The sequence below is a fragment of the Sapajus apella genome, unplaced genomic scaffold (assembly GCF_009761245.1).
Source record: "Sapajus apella isolate SASKATOON/1434 unplaced genomic scaffold, GSC_monkey_1.0 scaffold174, whole genome shotgun sequence".
NCBI lineage: Eukaryota > Metazoa > Chordata > Mammalia > Primates > Cebidae > Sapajus > Sapajus apella.
In genome coordinates, this window is record NW_022437114.1 from 1,446,241 (window position 1) to 1,460,091 (window position 13,851).

The 13,851-nt window shown below is 36.0% G+C and overlaps 1 protein-coding gene and 1 long non-coding RNA gene across 5 annotated transcripts in view; one reads left to right on the plus strand and one right to left on the minus strand.

The window, feature by feature from the left end:
- KBTBD12 (kelch repeat and BTB domain containing 12) overlaps positions 1 to 13,851 on the minus strand; it is a 66,670-nt gene that overhangs the window by 46,156 nt on the left and 6,663 nt on the right. The window contains exons 2-5 of one of the 2 annotated variants that reach the window (XM_032267957.1): positions 12,179 to 13,360; positions 8,160 to 8,430; positions 5,919 to 6,069; positions 2,220 to 3,669 (exon numbers count right to left, since the gene is read on the minus strand). In XM_032267957.1, the coding sequence (XP_032123848.1) occupies positions 3,659 to 3,669; positions 5,919 to 6,069; positions 8,160 to 8,430; positions 12,179 to 13,248 (1,503 nt within the window). In that variant the 5' untranslated portion in view covers positions 13,249 to 13,360 and the 3' untranslated portion in view covers positions 2,220 to 3,658. Of the gene's footprint in view, positions 1 to 2,219; positions 3,670 to 5,918; positions 6,070 to 8,159; positions 8,431 to 12,178; positions 13,361 to 13,851 lie in introns of those variants that run through there. The other variant, XM_032267956.1, reaches the window with a different exon arrangement.
- Positions 1 to 13,851, plus strand: part of LOC116542816 — a 110,084-nt gene that overhangs the window by 26,016 nt on the left and 70,217 nt on the right. The window lies entirely within an intron of this gene.

A 13,851-nucleotide genomic window follows, 5' to 3' on the forward strand; every position in this document is an offset into this window, starting at 1 on the left:
CCCGGGAGGCGGAGGTTGCGGTGAGCCGAGATTGCGCCATTGCACTCCAGCCTCCCGGGTTCAGGCAATTCTCCTGCCCCAGCCTCCTGAGTAGCTGGGATTACAGGCACGCGCCACCATGCCCAGCTAATTTTTTTGTATTTTTAGTAGAGATGGGGTTTCACCATGTTGACCAGGATGGTCTCAATCTCATGACTTCGGGATCTGCCTGCCTCAGCCTCCCAAAGTGCTGGGATTATAGGCATGAACCACTATGCCTGACCTATTTAACACATTTTTAAGTGTACTATTTTCTTTTGTAACTTCCTCTTTTTTTGAGCAGGGGTCTCACTATGTTGCCTAGGCTGGTATTGAACTCTTGGGCTCAAGTGATCCTCCCACCTCAGCCTTCCAAGTAGCTGGAATTAACAGGTGCATGCCACTGTGCCTGGCTTTTTTAGTTGACTTTTAAACTATTTTTTAAAATCTTGGTAGTTGCTCTAGAAATTCTAACATATATTTTATTTTGTCATTCTCTATTTTAGGTTAATATTGAGTTGACTTCATTACAAATAGCAACTTTGTTCCAAAATATTTCCATTTTCTCCTATTCTACTCTGATATTGTCATATATATTACATCTACAAACATGAAAAACCCAACTATATAGTATCACAATTGCTGCTTTACAGATGATTCCCAGCTAATGCTGGTTTGACTTAGTATTTTTCAACTTCATGATGGACTTATTAGGGTATAAAATACATTTTTTACTTTCTATATCTTCAACCTATGATGGGTTTATTGGAACAGAATGCCATTGTAAGTCAAGGAGCATCTGTATTCTTTTACATCTTTTAAAGAAGTTAAGAGAAGAAAAAAGAAAAACATGTATTTATGCTGCCTTTTATATTTACCTATATATTTACCATTTCTTGTGCTATTAATTTCTTTCTGTGGACTCAGGTTACTGTCTAGCATCACCTCCTTTTCTTGTAAGTCAGCTAGCCCCATATTGTCTCCATCTTTATTCATCTGGGGATGTCTGTTTCACCTTAATTTTTTTTGAGACGAAGTCTTGCTCTGTTGCCAGGCTGGAGTGCAGTCGTGCGATCTTGGCTCACTGCAACCTCCACCTCCCAGGTTCAAGTGATTCTCTTGCCTCAGCCTCCTGAGTAGCTGTGACTACAGGCGCATGCCATCATACCCAGCTAATTTTTGTATTTTTAGTGGAGACGGGGTTTTACCATGTTGACCATGCTGGTCTTGAACTCCTGACCTCAAGTGATCTGCCCAACTTGGCCTCCAAAGTGCTGGGATTATAGGTATGAGCCACAGTGCCCAGCCTCACCTTAAGTTCGGAAGCACAGTTTTGCTGGATACAGAATTCTTGATTGATCAGTTTTTTTTTTTTCTTGTAACACTGAATAAAATATTGCATTGCCTATTTGCCTCTTTTGTTTCTGGTAAGTCTCATCTGTTAGGTATACTGTTGTTTGCTTCTATATGATGTGTCATTTAATCTTGCTGCTTTTAAGAATTTTCTGTCTTTAGCAGTTCTTCTATTGTGTATTTAGGTGAAGATCTCTGGGAATTTATCCTACATGAGGTCTGACAAACTTTTTGGATCTGTAGATTAATGTTTTCCCATCAAATTTCAGGAATTTTTGACTATTACTTCTCTCTCTCATTTCCTTTTGGGATTCTCATTAAACATCTGTTTGTATGTTTGATATTATTCCACCTGACTCTGAGTCCTGCTAATTTTTCTCCAACTTTTTTCTCTCTTCTTCAGATCATATAATCTTTATGGATTTCAAGTTCATTGATTCTTTCTTCTAACATCTCAAATGTGCTTCTGAGCCCCTTCAGTGCATTTTTATTTGGTTTATTGTCCTTCACAAGTTAGAATTTCTATTATTTTTTAGATAATTTCTATTCTTTTTATCAATATCATAGTGGGCTCATTGACATATTTTCCTTTAATTCTTTAATATTGGTTTTCATTAATTCTTTGAACATGTATTTGACAGTCACTTTGAAGACTGCCTCCTTAATTCAACATCTAGGCTCACTCCCTGGATGAGACAGCGTTTATTGAATACTTCTGCACCACTCCCACCCTCAAATGGGTTACACATTTCTCTTTCTTTTCTTTTTCATGTGTTGTAATTTTTTTGTTGTTTCTGGATATTATGGATATTATACAGTAACAACTTTTTATCCTGATTTTCTTTTTTTCCCTGAGGGTTTCTTTCTTTTCTGGTTTTTGACTGCCTTTTTTTGCTGTTTGTTTTTAAGTAATTTGCCTAAATTAAATATGCCTCTTCTACCATTTGCAGCTATCTCTCCTCTGTTTTAATTTTTTATATTTTAGCCTATGAGTTATTTTTATTTCTGCATAGCTTAGTCACTGTCAATGACTAGTGGTTGTGGTCAAACACCAGTAAGTCTTCTACCCTCTCCTGGTGGATCTGCATGGGAGTACATTAGAAGTTCAGACAGTTTTCAAGTCTATTGTGACTTTTACCTTTTGCCTGTCCCTCCTGGGTCTGCTCTGTACATGTGCTCAACCTTCCAGTCATCTAGGAATGTGTGGAGAGCTTGGGCCCTCTTAAGTCTCCCCTGGATTGCATGAGTCAGGGCTGTGTGGAGAACTTGAGCCCTCTTTGGTGCTGCATGTTTATGAAGCTTTCTTGGCCTCCAGGAGATGATTTTATCACGTCTCTCTATGACTTTCTCATTTCCAGGATTTTCCTGTTAAATTTCTGGCCAGTTCTTTTGTCTGCTGTTGTACCAACCAGGACTAAAATCTCAGGCTAGAATTGTAGGCTTTTCCCATTTTCCACTGTGAGTGTGGGTTTTCCACCATCTACTCACAAACATGTTGGCCCCCTTTAGCAAAAAAAGCTTCTGATTTTTGTAGCCAGCCCCACTCTAGCAGTATTACTATGTTAAATGAGCTGTGGTGAGGGACAGGGCCAGCCTCACAAGAGAATGCTACAGACTGCCTGAAGTCTTACTTCAAGCTCAGTACTGTTTTTAAACAAACCAAACTCTTCTCAATTGTTATTTATGATTGATTTCTAAATTTGTCAAAAACAAAATGGTTGTTTTTGACAAATTTGCCTGGTTTTATGGTTTTTCTGAGTATAGAATGTTGACTTTTTCAGTTCTTCATAGTTGGAAGTCTCCTGCTTTCATTTGGCTTTTGGCCTGCTAAATTCTTACTGGCATGTCAGATCTTAAAAGGTTTTTAAAGATATGCTTTACAATGTTTTTAGGGTTTTTTTAGTTGGAGGATGAGTCTAGATATCTAGCCAGCTATACAGAAGACAGTTAATAATTTATCTACTTTTATGACTATTAAGTGAAACTGTTAAGCAAAGAATTTAGCAAAGTGTCTGTAACAAAGGGGCTCAATAGTTATAATGTCTGAACACTTATATTGTAGGAATTATACATATATTATTTTATCTTAATATTTCAAAGAGGTAGGCATTCTCATTTTAATATTAGCAACAACAACAAAAAAAAGATTTACCAGACCAAGAACATACAGGTAGTAAGTCAGGATTTCAATTCAAATATACTCAACTCCAAAGCTGGTGCCTTCCCTACTTTACCATGCTGCCTTCCTGGTGAAGAAGGTTTCAGTGGCTGCTTTTTGGGAGATACCCTATAGACCATCTAGGACATAATAAGAAATTAAATCCATTATAGGGATTAGAAAGAGGGCTTATTGTTATACTAATTGACAGTGACCCAAAACATAGTAGGGGTACATACAGATTCCTAAAAGCAGATAGGGCTTTTGCTAAGATAATGTGAGTCACTGAAACTAATAAGGTTTTAAGGTTCTATACGATAGTTGCCCAAATTCCAATTATATATACAGTGAACAATTAAATATGAACTAAGACTGCTACAAAAATACCTAAACAACTGAACTACATTTCATTTCAAAGCTTATAAATATATTTGGGAATTAAGTAGCAAATGTTGAAGAAGTTGACTCTTTTGGGCTGAATCTTATGAAGTGGTAAAGCTTACTGGGGGGATCATGAATCTGTTCTCCAGTTCTGAATATTCAGAAACTAGAGTGTAAGCTACTGTGAAAACCTTCCTAATTAGTCTCTCCGCTTCCAGTGTGTTCCTTATATGCTTACCTCACCAGTTTTCCTAAAACATTCTTTAATCATGTTGCTTCTGTGTGGTTTCTCACTGTTCACTAGTAATTCCTTAATTCTTCATCCAAAGGCCTCTATTAATCTGGTTCTCAGTTTACTACTCAGCTCTTTCTCTCTCACAATTCCCTGTCCCTGGTGGGCTCATTTATGCTCCCCTTTTACCCTCTACTCTCACCACTTTCATTCTCATCTCCAAACCACTGCTTATTCCATTCTCCTTATTATTATTATTTTTTTGCCCCTACCATTGCACACTTTCCTGGAGCACACCCTTTTCTAGATTTCATCCACTCAAATCTTACAAGTTCTTTTAAATCTACCTCCTTTCATTCATTCAATGGACAGTGTTCATGAAATAAAGTGTAAGCTCCCACAAGTGCCTTTCCCATGTAGTTTATCAAACAATATATTATCATTCAAATTCCACCTCTAGCCTAGTTGTGGCTCCACATTAGGGGGAAATCTCATTCTGGTCCAAATGATATATCACGTTTATCCACTTTTGGCTGCCCCCAACTTTAATGTTTAGTAGATAGGGCCTTCTTCCCCTTAAGTGATACACCTATCCGAGGTGATCTACCATAGGTTAGGGATTGTCTCTTTGGGGCTATGACATAGTATATGGTTATAACAAAGTAAGAAATATATATCCAGAGAAAAAACTTAATTATAAGTGAATCTCATAACTGAGGTAGTCATAAATTATGGTGCGTAATGTTCTTGTTCTTAAATTCATAAAATAACTACTAATGCTTGAGTGCATTAATTATTTTACTTCATGCTGTGCAAACAGCTAAGCGATAATGGCCTCCCTTTGGTAAAAAAATCATAATAATACTTTCTATTTAAATGCTTAGTTTGCTTCCACCCCTATTTCATATTTCTTCCTTGCCATTTCTTTGCTATCCATCATCGTCCCCATGGTTTTCCAGTTAGCCATCAATGCAGATTGGATGAAATAAAGAATTGGCATAGGTGTCATTTCATCAATCCAGTCAACCTCCCTGCCTCAGTCTTTCTTTCCCATACTTACGGGAGGTGAGGGAAGGTGACAGAGGATAATGTTAGGCAGATGAAATGTACTTAAAAGAGCTAAGGACTTAACAAAACAGGAAAAATCAAGGAGTGGAGAAGGATAGGGGATACACAGCAGATGTTACGGAATTGTTTTTACCCACTGTAGTGGAACTAAGTCTTTTCCAGTTCTTGCTAGTTATAGTTAGTACAAGACCACACATAAAAGAGGTACAAGACACACATAAGAAAAAAGTGCATTCAGATGAAAATTGTTTGATAACACCTCTCTAGAAACTTGGTGGGTTAGGCAAAATGAGGATTGGCACAATCTGTGGCATAGTCTTACCTAAGGTGGCTTTCTCTTCTAATGGCACAGATCCATCACAGTTGATACAAAAGCCCATATTTCATTGACTAAAAGTGGCCAAAGGCTTATTCCTATTTCAAAGTATATTACTTGACAGTATATATAAGAATGTATCATTATTGTTTTTACATTCCAAGGCACTTGTAAAAGCCATAAAAATAATTTTGCTCTTACTATGTCAATGGACTTCCTTTAATCTTATTTGACTGTGTTCTAGAAAACAAGAAATAAAAGACAAAGTTCAGCTACTTGTATATAAATTTGAACTGGGATACAACAGCAAAGGAGAACGTTTCATTTTTGCTGAGGCAAACTGCTGAGGAAAATAAAAGTAGTTATGCTGTTAGCAATCTGCTTCTTCTTACCCAGAACATAAATCTCACTGTTGACTACAGCTGTACTGAATCGGTACTTAGAGTACTTCATGGGTGCCCGCACACTCCATTGATCTTGGCTGGGGTCATACTGCAACAGTTTGTTGCTTAATCGATCAGGTTCTTCATCAGGAAGATCCATCTGTATGAAATATGACAGCCAATATAATAACATACAATTTAGTGATCTTTGTGAGTACATGAATGCAATTAATCAAAGCAGACAGCCAAGGAGATAAATAGAGGTTAACTACAGTGACTCATACTCACAAACACACCAAACCCCATGACTTGGATTATAAGTATACTGTCAATATCAGAGGTATTTATATTCTAAAATAATGAGCCTAAGGTGTTCAGTTATAGCAGACAATCTGTGATCTTAGCAGTGGAACATTCATTACAGCTTTTTTTTTTTTTTAAAGAAGCAACTGCAAAGCCTTAAAAATAAAATGAAGCTCTCTTGAATAGTATTTAAAGTGTAATTCTATTTTACCAAACTTTATAGTTGTTGATTTTAATATTTGTGAGAAACTAATTTTAATAATTTATAAGGCATTTTCTTTATATTTTTCTAATCCATATGAAACAAAGTTGCCAAAAAATTTTAGTGTCTTTGTAATTATTTTTACACCACAATTATGACTTATATAGAAATGTCATGAATTCATTTTTCAAGATTTATGGACTAATATAAATTATTTGCAGTTATTTTAACATACTTATTTTATAAATTTTTAATGACTAGAGAAGGTACAAATTAAACAACTTTATTTTTACATAGATGTGGCTTTTCCTATTCATAAATGTTAGGAGAAATAATGTTTTTTGTATACATGTATGTGGAACTTTATATGACTTCAAACTGAGGATTCATGAGTATCATTTTTTTGGGATGCAAGTGTTCAACAAAGAAATAACTGGCATATTTATGAAAGTTTATGCAATTAATTTTAGTTAACTACTCTAAATACACCAAGAGTTATGCTCACCATGGCACATGCACAACCCTGTGTGATCTTGCAATTTAGCATGTTATACAAGGTACTTAATCAGGCAGCAAAGCCTTTCCTCCGTGCAGTTAACATCCACCTTTTCTGTTCAGAGACTTTATAAATTAACAAACGATGACTTTATAGTTTTAATTTTCCTTCTAATTTAAGTACTTAATCTCTATTTTAGTGAAAGAAATGCAAATAAAAGCTTCTAAGTTGTTTTTGGAGCTTATTCATGCAAAATTAACTATGTAAATGGATAGTTTTGAAAAAATGATGAATAATCTGTCAGGTTTCTCCTGCTAGCTGTGATGAAATCTGTACTACTTTTTGACATAGAGCAGAAAATTTTAAATGTGTTAAATGTGAGGTTTAAGTTGTTAAAACAGGTATGACATACTATAAATAAATGGCGAAATCCAAGCTTCTGGAATGAATGCAAATAGCATCAGTTTTATCATGAAGCAAAATTGGAGAAACAAAAAATAATATAGGCAAAAATAAATTTACTATATACCATGAGGATGACCTATGAGCGAGTGAGATTAGTGTTTTTAGAAAGTGCAGCTGGCCAGGGAATAAGGCAGCTGGTGTGATGCTATCAAAAGTGCTCCCAGGCACCTAGAGAGGACATCCAGAGGGGAGGGAGAAGGCCACTGTGGCCACACACCCCTGATTTTTCATTCTGGTTTGCCATCACTTCACTGGCCTTCAAGAGAAACACCCTTATTCTGGGTTCTCTGCCTGCTGATGCCCAATAAAAACATCAAGTGTTACAATCACAGTATGCTTTCATAGAAATGATTGTGCCATCACAGATCAGTATTCTAGTGTCTCACTTAGGGTAAGAATTTTAAATATGGAAAAGGACAATGATTTACTTGCTTTAGGTCACAGAGCTGGATGGGGATCCAGCTTTTCTTCCTCCTAGTTAGATGCTCCTTACAGATAATCTCACATCACAAACATCTTTCATAATTAGCAAGGATGGGAGGATTATGAAGAACACAGCATGAATAGTGAATCAAGTCATGTCTATGAAAACACACTTTAAAAACCCATTCTGCTAAATTGTTTTAACACTTTAAAACCTTAAGTTATATTCTATAAAACAGAAAGCATTTTACCAAAATATAAGTCATATACTCTTTTAGTATTCAACAACTACAACAATTTTTAACATAGCAGCCAGCCTCAGTATAGCCATGCCAATTGTGTATACAGAAAATTTCTTAACCTGAGGGGTCCAGCCTCCAATCACATAAAGTTTATTATTCACTGTCACTACAGCATGACATGCCAATTGCAGTGGAAGGGGGGACACCCTTTTCCAATTGTCCCGTTCTACAGAGTACTTATCAACATAGTTTGTAATAAGATACTGGTTTTTAATTTTCATCTGTCCTCCTATAACATAGAGGTCATTATGAATACTGCCCAGAGCATAGAGTTCTCGAAATTCAGCTGTACATAACTTTTCCCAAAACTGGTTTCCTCTATCATGATACCTGCAAATCAAGAGAGAGAGAGAGTATCCAGGATTAGAGGTAACATGAAAGCAATTTACCCAAGAAATACACTTATTTATTTTCTGACCAAAAATAATGAGATATGGTTCTTTCAATTGGAGGACAAAAACTAATACGAGATAGTGATATACATTTGCTTTTTTTTTTTAAGCCATGATGAACAAAATATAATTTGCCTTAAAATAATTAACCACATATACCTGAAGAATTTTAGCAAAAAATGTAGAGAAAAAGTATAGATTATCCAGGACTAGCCTTCATTTTCTAATTCCAAGAAAGAAAATCAAGAATGAATAGAAAGCTTTTCAGCAAATCATTTGTAATTTTACCATAAAAGTAAGCAAAAATACAAGTATGCCTTATTCTATGGACAAGAAATATCATTTTAACATGAACATTAAAGAAATCACAGTTTTAGGGCAGAGAATCTAAAAGCATCTCAATTCATAAATTTCTCATATGTAGAATTTTAAGAACTGCTGTGGTTCCAGCTGGCTTACAGTTGGGTCAACAGTACTGTGTAGAGTCACAGTACTTACAGTTGGGTCAAGAGTCTGTTGGGCACTTAACATCTATTTTAATCTACTAGATATGGCAATTTTGGTAATTTCTTCCAGAGTATCAGTCTAAGAAGAGACTTAAGAGCTAGGGACACTAGTATTTATGGTCTCTCAGTGCCTTTTAGAGTCCAACACATTAACTGGTTGTGTTTTTGATGGGGCATTATATGGTCACTGCGTAGATGAGTTTGTGGCTGTCTTTGTCTTGCATCATGATAATGGTAAATCTTATCTCCAATCACGATTGAAGATACATAGTCTGAGAAAGACAAAAGTACTTAATGGGGACAGTGGGATAAAATATGTGAAATTAAATGTGCCAGAAAATCCAGCAAGTACATCTGGAATTCAAAATTAAACAAAACACAAAAAACAGAAAAACATGGAAATTAAGAAAAAAGTTGTTAGTTTACAAATAAATGAGAAAATTATGATATTTTTTGTTTTATACAGAGTACAATTTTTAAGTATAGACTACTTATCTTTCATTTAACACCTGGCTGTTAAGTCTATGATAGGAATTTTCCCAGTTGTCTAAGCCAACTCTTCCCTTCTTTCCCAGAGAGACCTCTTTACTTGAGGCTTGACAGGGAAGTTGGAAGGCATGCTCCTTTCTAAGGGGGCATGCCTGGCTTGTCACAGCTGAAGGCAGAAATTTATCAAACCTTATAATGGCTGTCTTCTATGTAATTCTAGGCAGAAAACCAAAGTCTCTAGAATCACAGGTGATATTTTCATCACTATTTTTAATTGCATAACTTTTAGAAGAGAAAGGAGGAATAGGATCTGTAATGTATGTTGGGGCTACCAAAGTAAAGCCAACTGAGTGAATATATAAATGAACTTTAAAAAAATGGGTTTGGATTTTCTGAGACATAGTCTAAGAAAATAGGCTAGGAGTGAAGTACATCCCATAAAGGTTAGGAAGTAGATGTTTGCTGGGTGACTTGCTAATCTGATTTTTGTTTTCACATTTAGAACTGAAAACGGGGAGAGATAATGCCCAGATAAAACTCTAAAACTTACTATTAAGTGGCTATGACATAAAAAAAAATAGTGACAAAAGCATTCATTGTTAAAGAGGTTGACAGTTTAAAGGCAAATGGAGATAAGTGAAGGAAATAGAAAGGTACATCTTTTTTGGAAGAAATAATCTTCCAGAGTACTAGTCTACTTCCTTTTTTAAGTCAATAAGAAATGTATCTGCATGGAAATCTATGAGTAGCGGCAAACTGAAGAGCATCTGGACAAAGATCAAAAGACTAAGGTACACAAATAATATAACAGGGATGTAGCACAGGATGATAAATTTCTCATCCATATCACGAAAATGGCACCACAGTGACCTTCAGTAATGCTAGGAGATTTTAATTACATAGATCATCAGCTGGAAGTCCCATTTAAGCCTAAAGCAATACTTCTGACAGTTTCATTATTGGAGGAAATGATGGTGGTAACTAATAACTTCTACCCTAACCCTGACCAATGTGGAGGAGATGGTTGGTGATGGGAACCTGGTTGAGTTCAAGATAAATAGGAGGGAAAGCATGGGGTATCTAGTTAGGCATTTGCTGTTAGACAGGGAAATGGGCTTTCAACAAGCTAAAAGGAAAGACGTTTGAGGACCAAAACTGAGACACTTTGACAGGGTTGGAGGTTTATTAAAAATAAGATCTGAAAAAAAAAAAAGGCCGGGCATGGTGGCTCACACCTGTAATCCAAGCACTTTGGAGGCCAAGGCGGGTCGATCACCTGAGGTTGGGAGTTCAAGACCAGCCTGACCAACACGGTGAAACCCCGTCTTTATAAAAAAAAGAAAAAAATCTGATGGCAGAATTGTAGACTATCTTGAGGAGGAAGAAAAAGAAGTATATAACAAACCTGAGGTACTGGGTCAAGAGGGTCTAAGATGGAAAGAAGGGCACCCAACCAACAGCAAGTGTAAAACAGGTGGCATGGACCTGTGAGAACCACGTCAGGAAGCCAAGGTTTCCTCTTCCTGTGGGGGTCTGCTCTGCTGACTCAGTGGTCTCTCCCTGATAATGCTGAAGAAGCTGTTCTTGTGGCTCAGGGACATGCTTGGCCACCATGGGCACAGGTCTAGGTCACTCAGCCAGGGCTCCGCATTCCCTCTCCTATCACTACTAGGGAAAATTAGACAGGTCTTCAAAGTATGAATGTGGAAAAGGGACAGGCCTGTAGCTTGAGACAGATAATGTAATGCTAGGAGATGACAGAAAAGTAATAGACCTCTTTATCCTCTCTTTGGCCCCATCTTCACTGCTAAGAATTACTTTCTGACTGAAAAGTCTAAACAAACCCTGGTAAAAGAGACCTGAGAGGAGAAAAATATTGAAGGCAAGTTTTACTATCTAGTATTTATTCCATGTGCATATTTCTCATTTTCTGGCTTAGATTTAAGTGCTAAATTCTCATTTAATACTGGCTGAATAAACAGTAAATAAATGTATGTGTTCTTAAAAGCAAAACCTAAATGAGACGCTACTTCCTAGCAGGCATTCTTTCCTCTCCCTGCAATTCCAGGATTAAAGCATTCTTAGACTACAAACATTTTACAATATTGGAGATTTAAGCAAGATCCACAAATTAAGGACACAGAATGAAAACTGACAGATTATTAGTAACTTATGGTTAAGAAAAAAATTACTTATTACTCCAAATTTTGAACTAAAAAAGAAATTCAAAGGAGTCAGTGTTAATAAACTTTCCTTCTTGTTATATCAAGATTTTAAAAAACAAAGCAGTATATTAGGCCCTATATATGGAAAATAAAGCTAAGAGTGAAAACTAAAATGGGATCAAAACACACACATTTAACTTATGCAAATTCAACTATATGTTCATTAAAGGAAGAGAAAAAATAATTTAAAAATGTGAGTGATTTCATTAAGTTCTATATATGTTACATTTATATTTATATATATTTATGTATTTTATCTATGCTATATTTATATTTCGAGTTATAGATTATATATATACAAATGTATACACAAGCACACAAAAACATGTTCTGTATACTATTACTATGGGAGACATAGGGTAATTTTGACTACAAGTAATTTAAGACGTGATGACTTTTTGCAGCTCTTCTACTGTTGATAGTATCAAAACAACATAATTAAGCAAATTTGCTGCTAGATACAAACCTATAAATTTCGACATTCTTGTTCTTTTGTCTAGAGAGTTTAGAGGCACTTGCTTCTCCAGCCACAATTATAGTGTTATCTTCCATGACAACACCAGTACACACAGTTCCTAAACCCTCTCCATACTTGGGAGATGAGATGAAATAGGTTTTCCGTGATATAGGATCATAACAAAAACTGGCATCCCCATAGCTCCTATGTCTTGATCTGATTCCTGAAGAATTGTTGCCAATGCAAAGCAGAAGACTGGTAGTCTCCATGCCATAGCGCAGATTTAGAGAGTGCTGTTGGGGTGTCTTGATGGCTTTGAATGCATTTTGAATTATGTCAACACAACCTGCATCACACAGAAGCATTGTGTTCCTTCTTAAGGCTTGTCTTAAAAAAGAAGGATTTACAAGTTCCAATCTGACTTGCTTCAAAAGCTCAACAAGATGCTCTGTACGCAATTCTTTGTTATGATTTACCCATCTCAGAACTAAGTCCAGAATGCTCTCTTCTCTGGATATGTTGAGATCATCTGATTTAATAAGTGTCAAAAATTGGTGCACTTCAATTTCTAGTATTTCTTCATGTAAGCTCACCTCAGCAAAGTGCTGATATAAATATTTCTTTGATTGATCAGATAAATCTTCAGCTCCAATCTGCTTTGCAAAATAATAGATACCTAAACAGTTCGAAGCATCCATGTGGTCCATCATATATTTTTGACACACACTGAAGACTTCTTCCATCTGCATAAAATAGGCAGCCATAGCTACAGTCTGTACATTGGCATTATTGATATCCAAAGCTGCATTGTACATGTAATTTAATAACACTGCCACACTTTCTGCTGTGATGTCATAAAGTATGACTTCCCTTTGATTACATTCAAGTAGTCCACAGGTGAACATAGCTTTGAAATAAGGACTAAATGCAGCCAGGACCAGTCTGTGGCAAGGAAATTTCTCTTCTTCTGCTATGAGTACTACATCAATCATTTCTGCTAATTCTTTCATGTTCTTAATTTGATTCAGTAAATTCAAGCTATGTTGGTATTTTTCTTTTCCCTCCATCTTGCACTCCATGATCTACTCTCCAAAGTTTCCAAATAAGTCTTCTTTAAGTTTAGCTTGATTTCTGAGGGGCTATTTGCATGTCTGATTACTCACGAAGCTACAGAGATGTCAGGAAACATTTCTAAGGAAAGAAAAAAGGCAGTTTTCTTCTAAGAAAAAGTTCTCTATAATTCAGATAGGTAGCATTAGTTTTAAAAAGTACTTATAAACAAATATTATTCACTCCAAGCAGAGCAGTTTAAGACAACTACTTCTGTATCTAAAAATATTTTTTTTTGATTATGTAAACAGTAAATAATTAACTGCTGTCACAAATTCTCCTAATCAGCAGCAGAAGTTTTTCTAGGACTGGAAAGACTTCCCTCCCAACATGTATGGAAAGAGAAGTGATAAGCTGGGCACATTTTGCAATTCCATTTCCAGTTACCAAATACAGCTGACCTGCAGGCAGAGGGTATGGGGCATCAGTTAATATTCTCCCTGAGGAGATGCAAAATCTCCCAAAAGGTTGTATGCATCCCCTCCAAAAAATATACCCAACTGTTATAATGGTCAGTCTGCAAATGCATGACTAGGGCCTTGTACTATATACCTTGGAAGAAGAAAAACTGA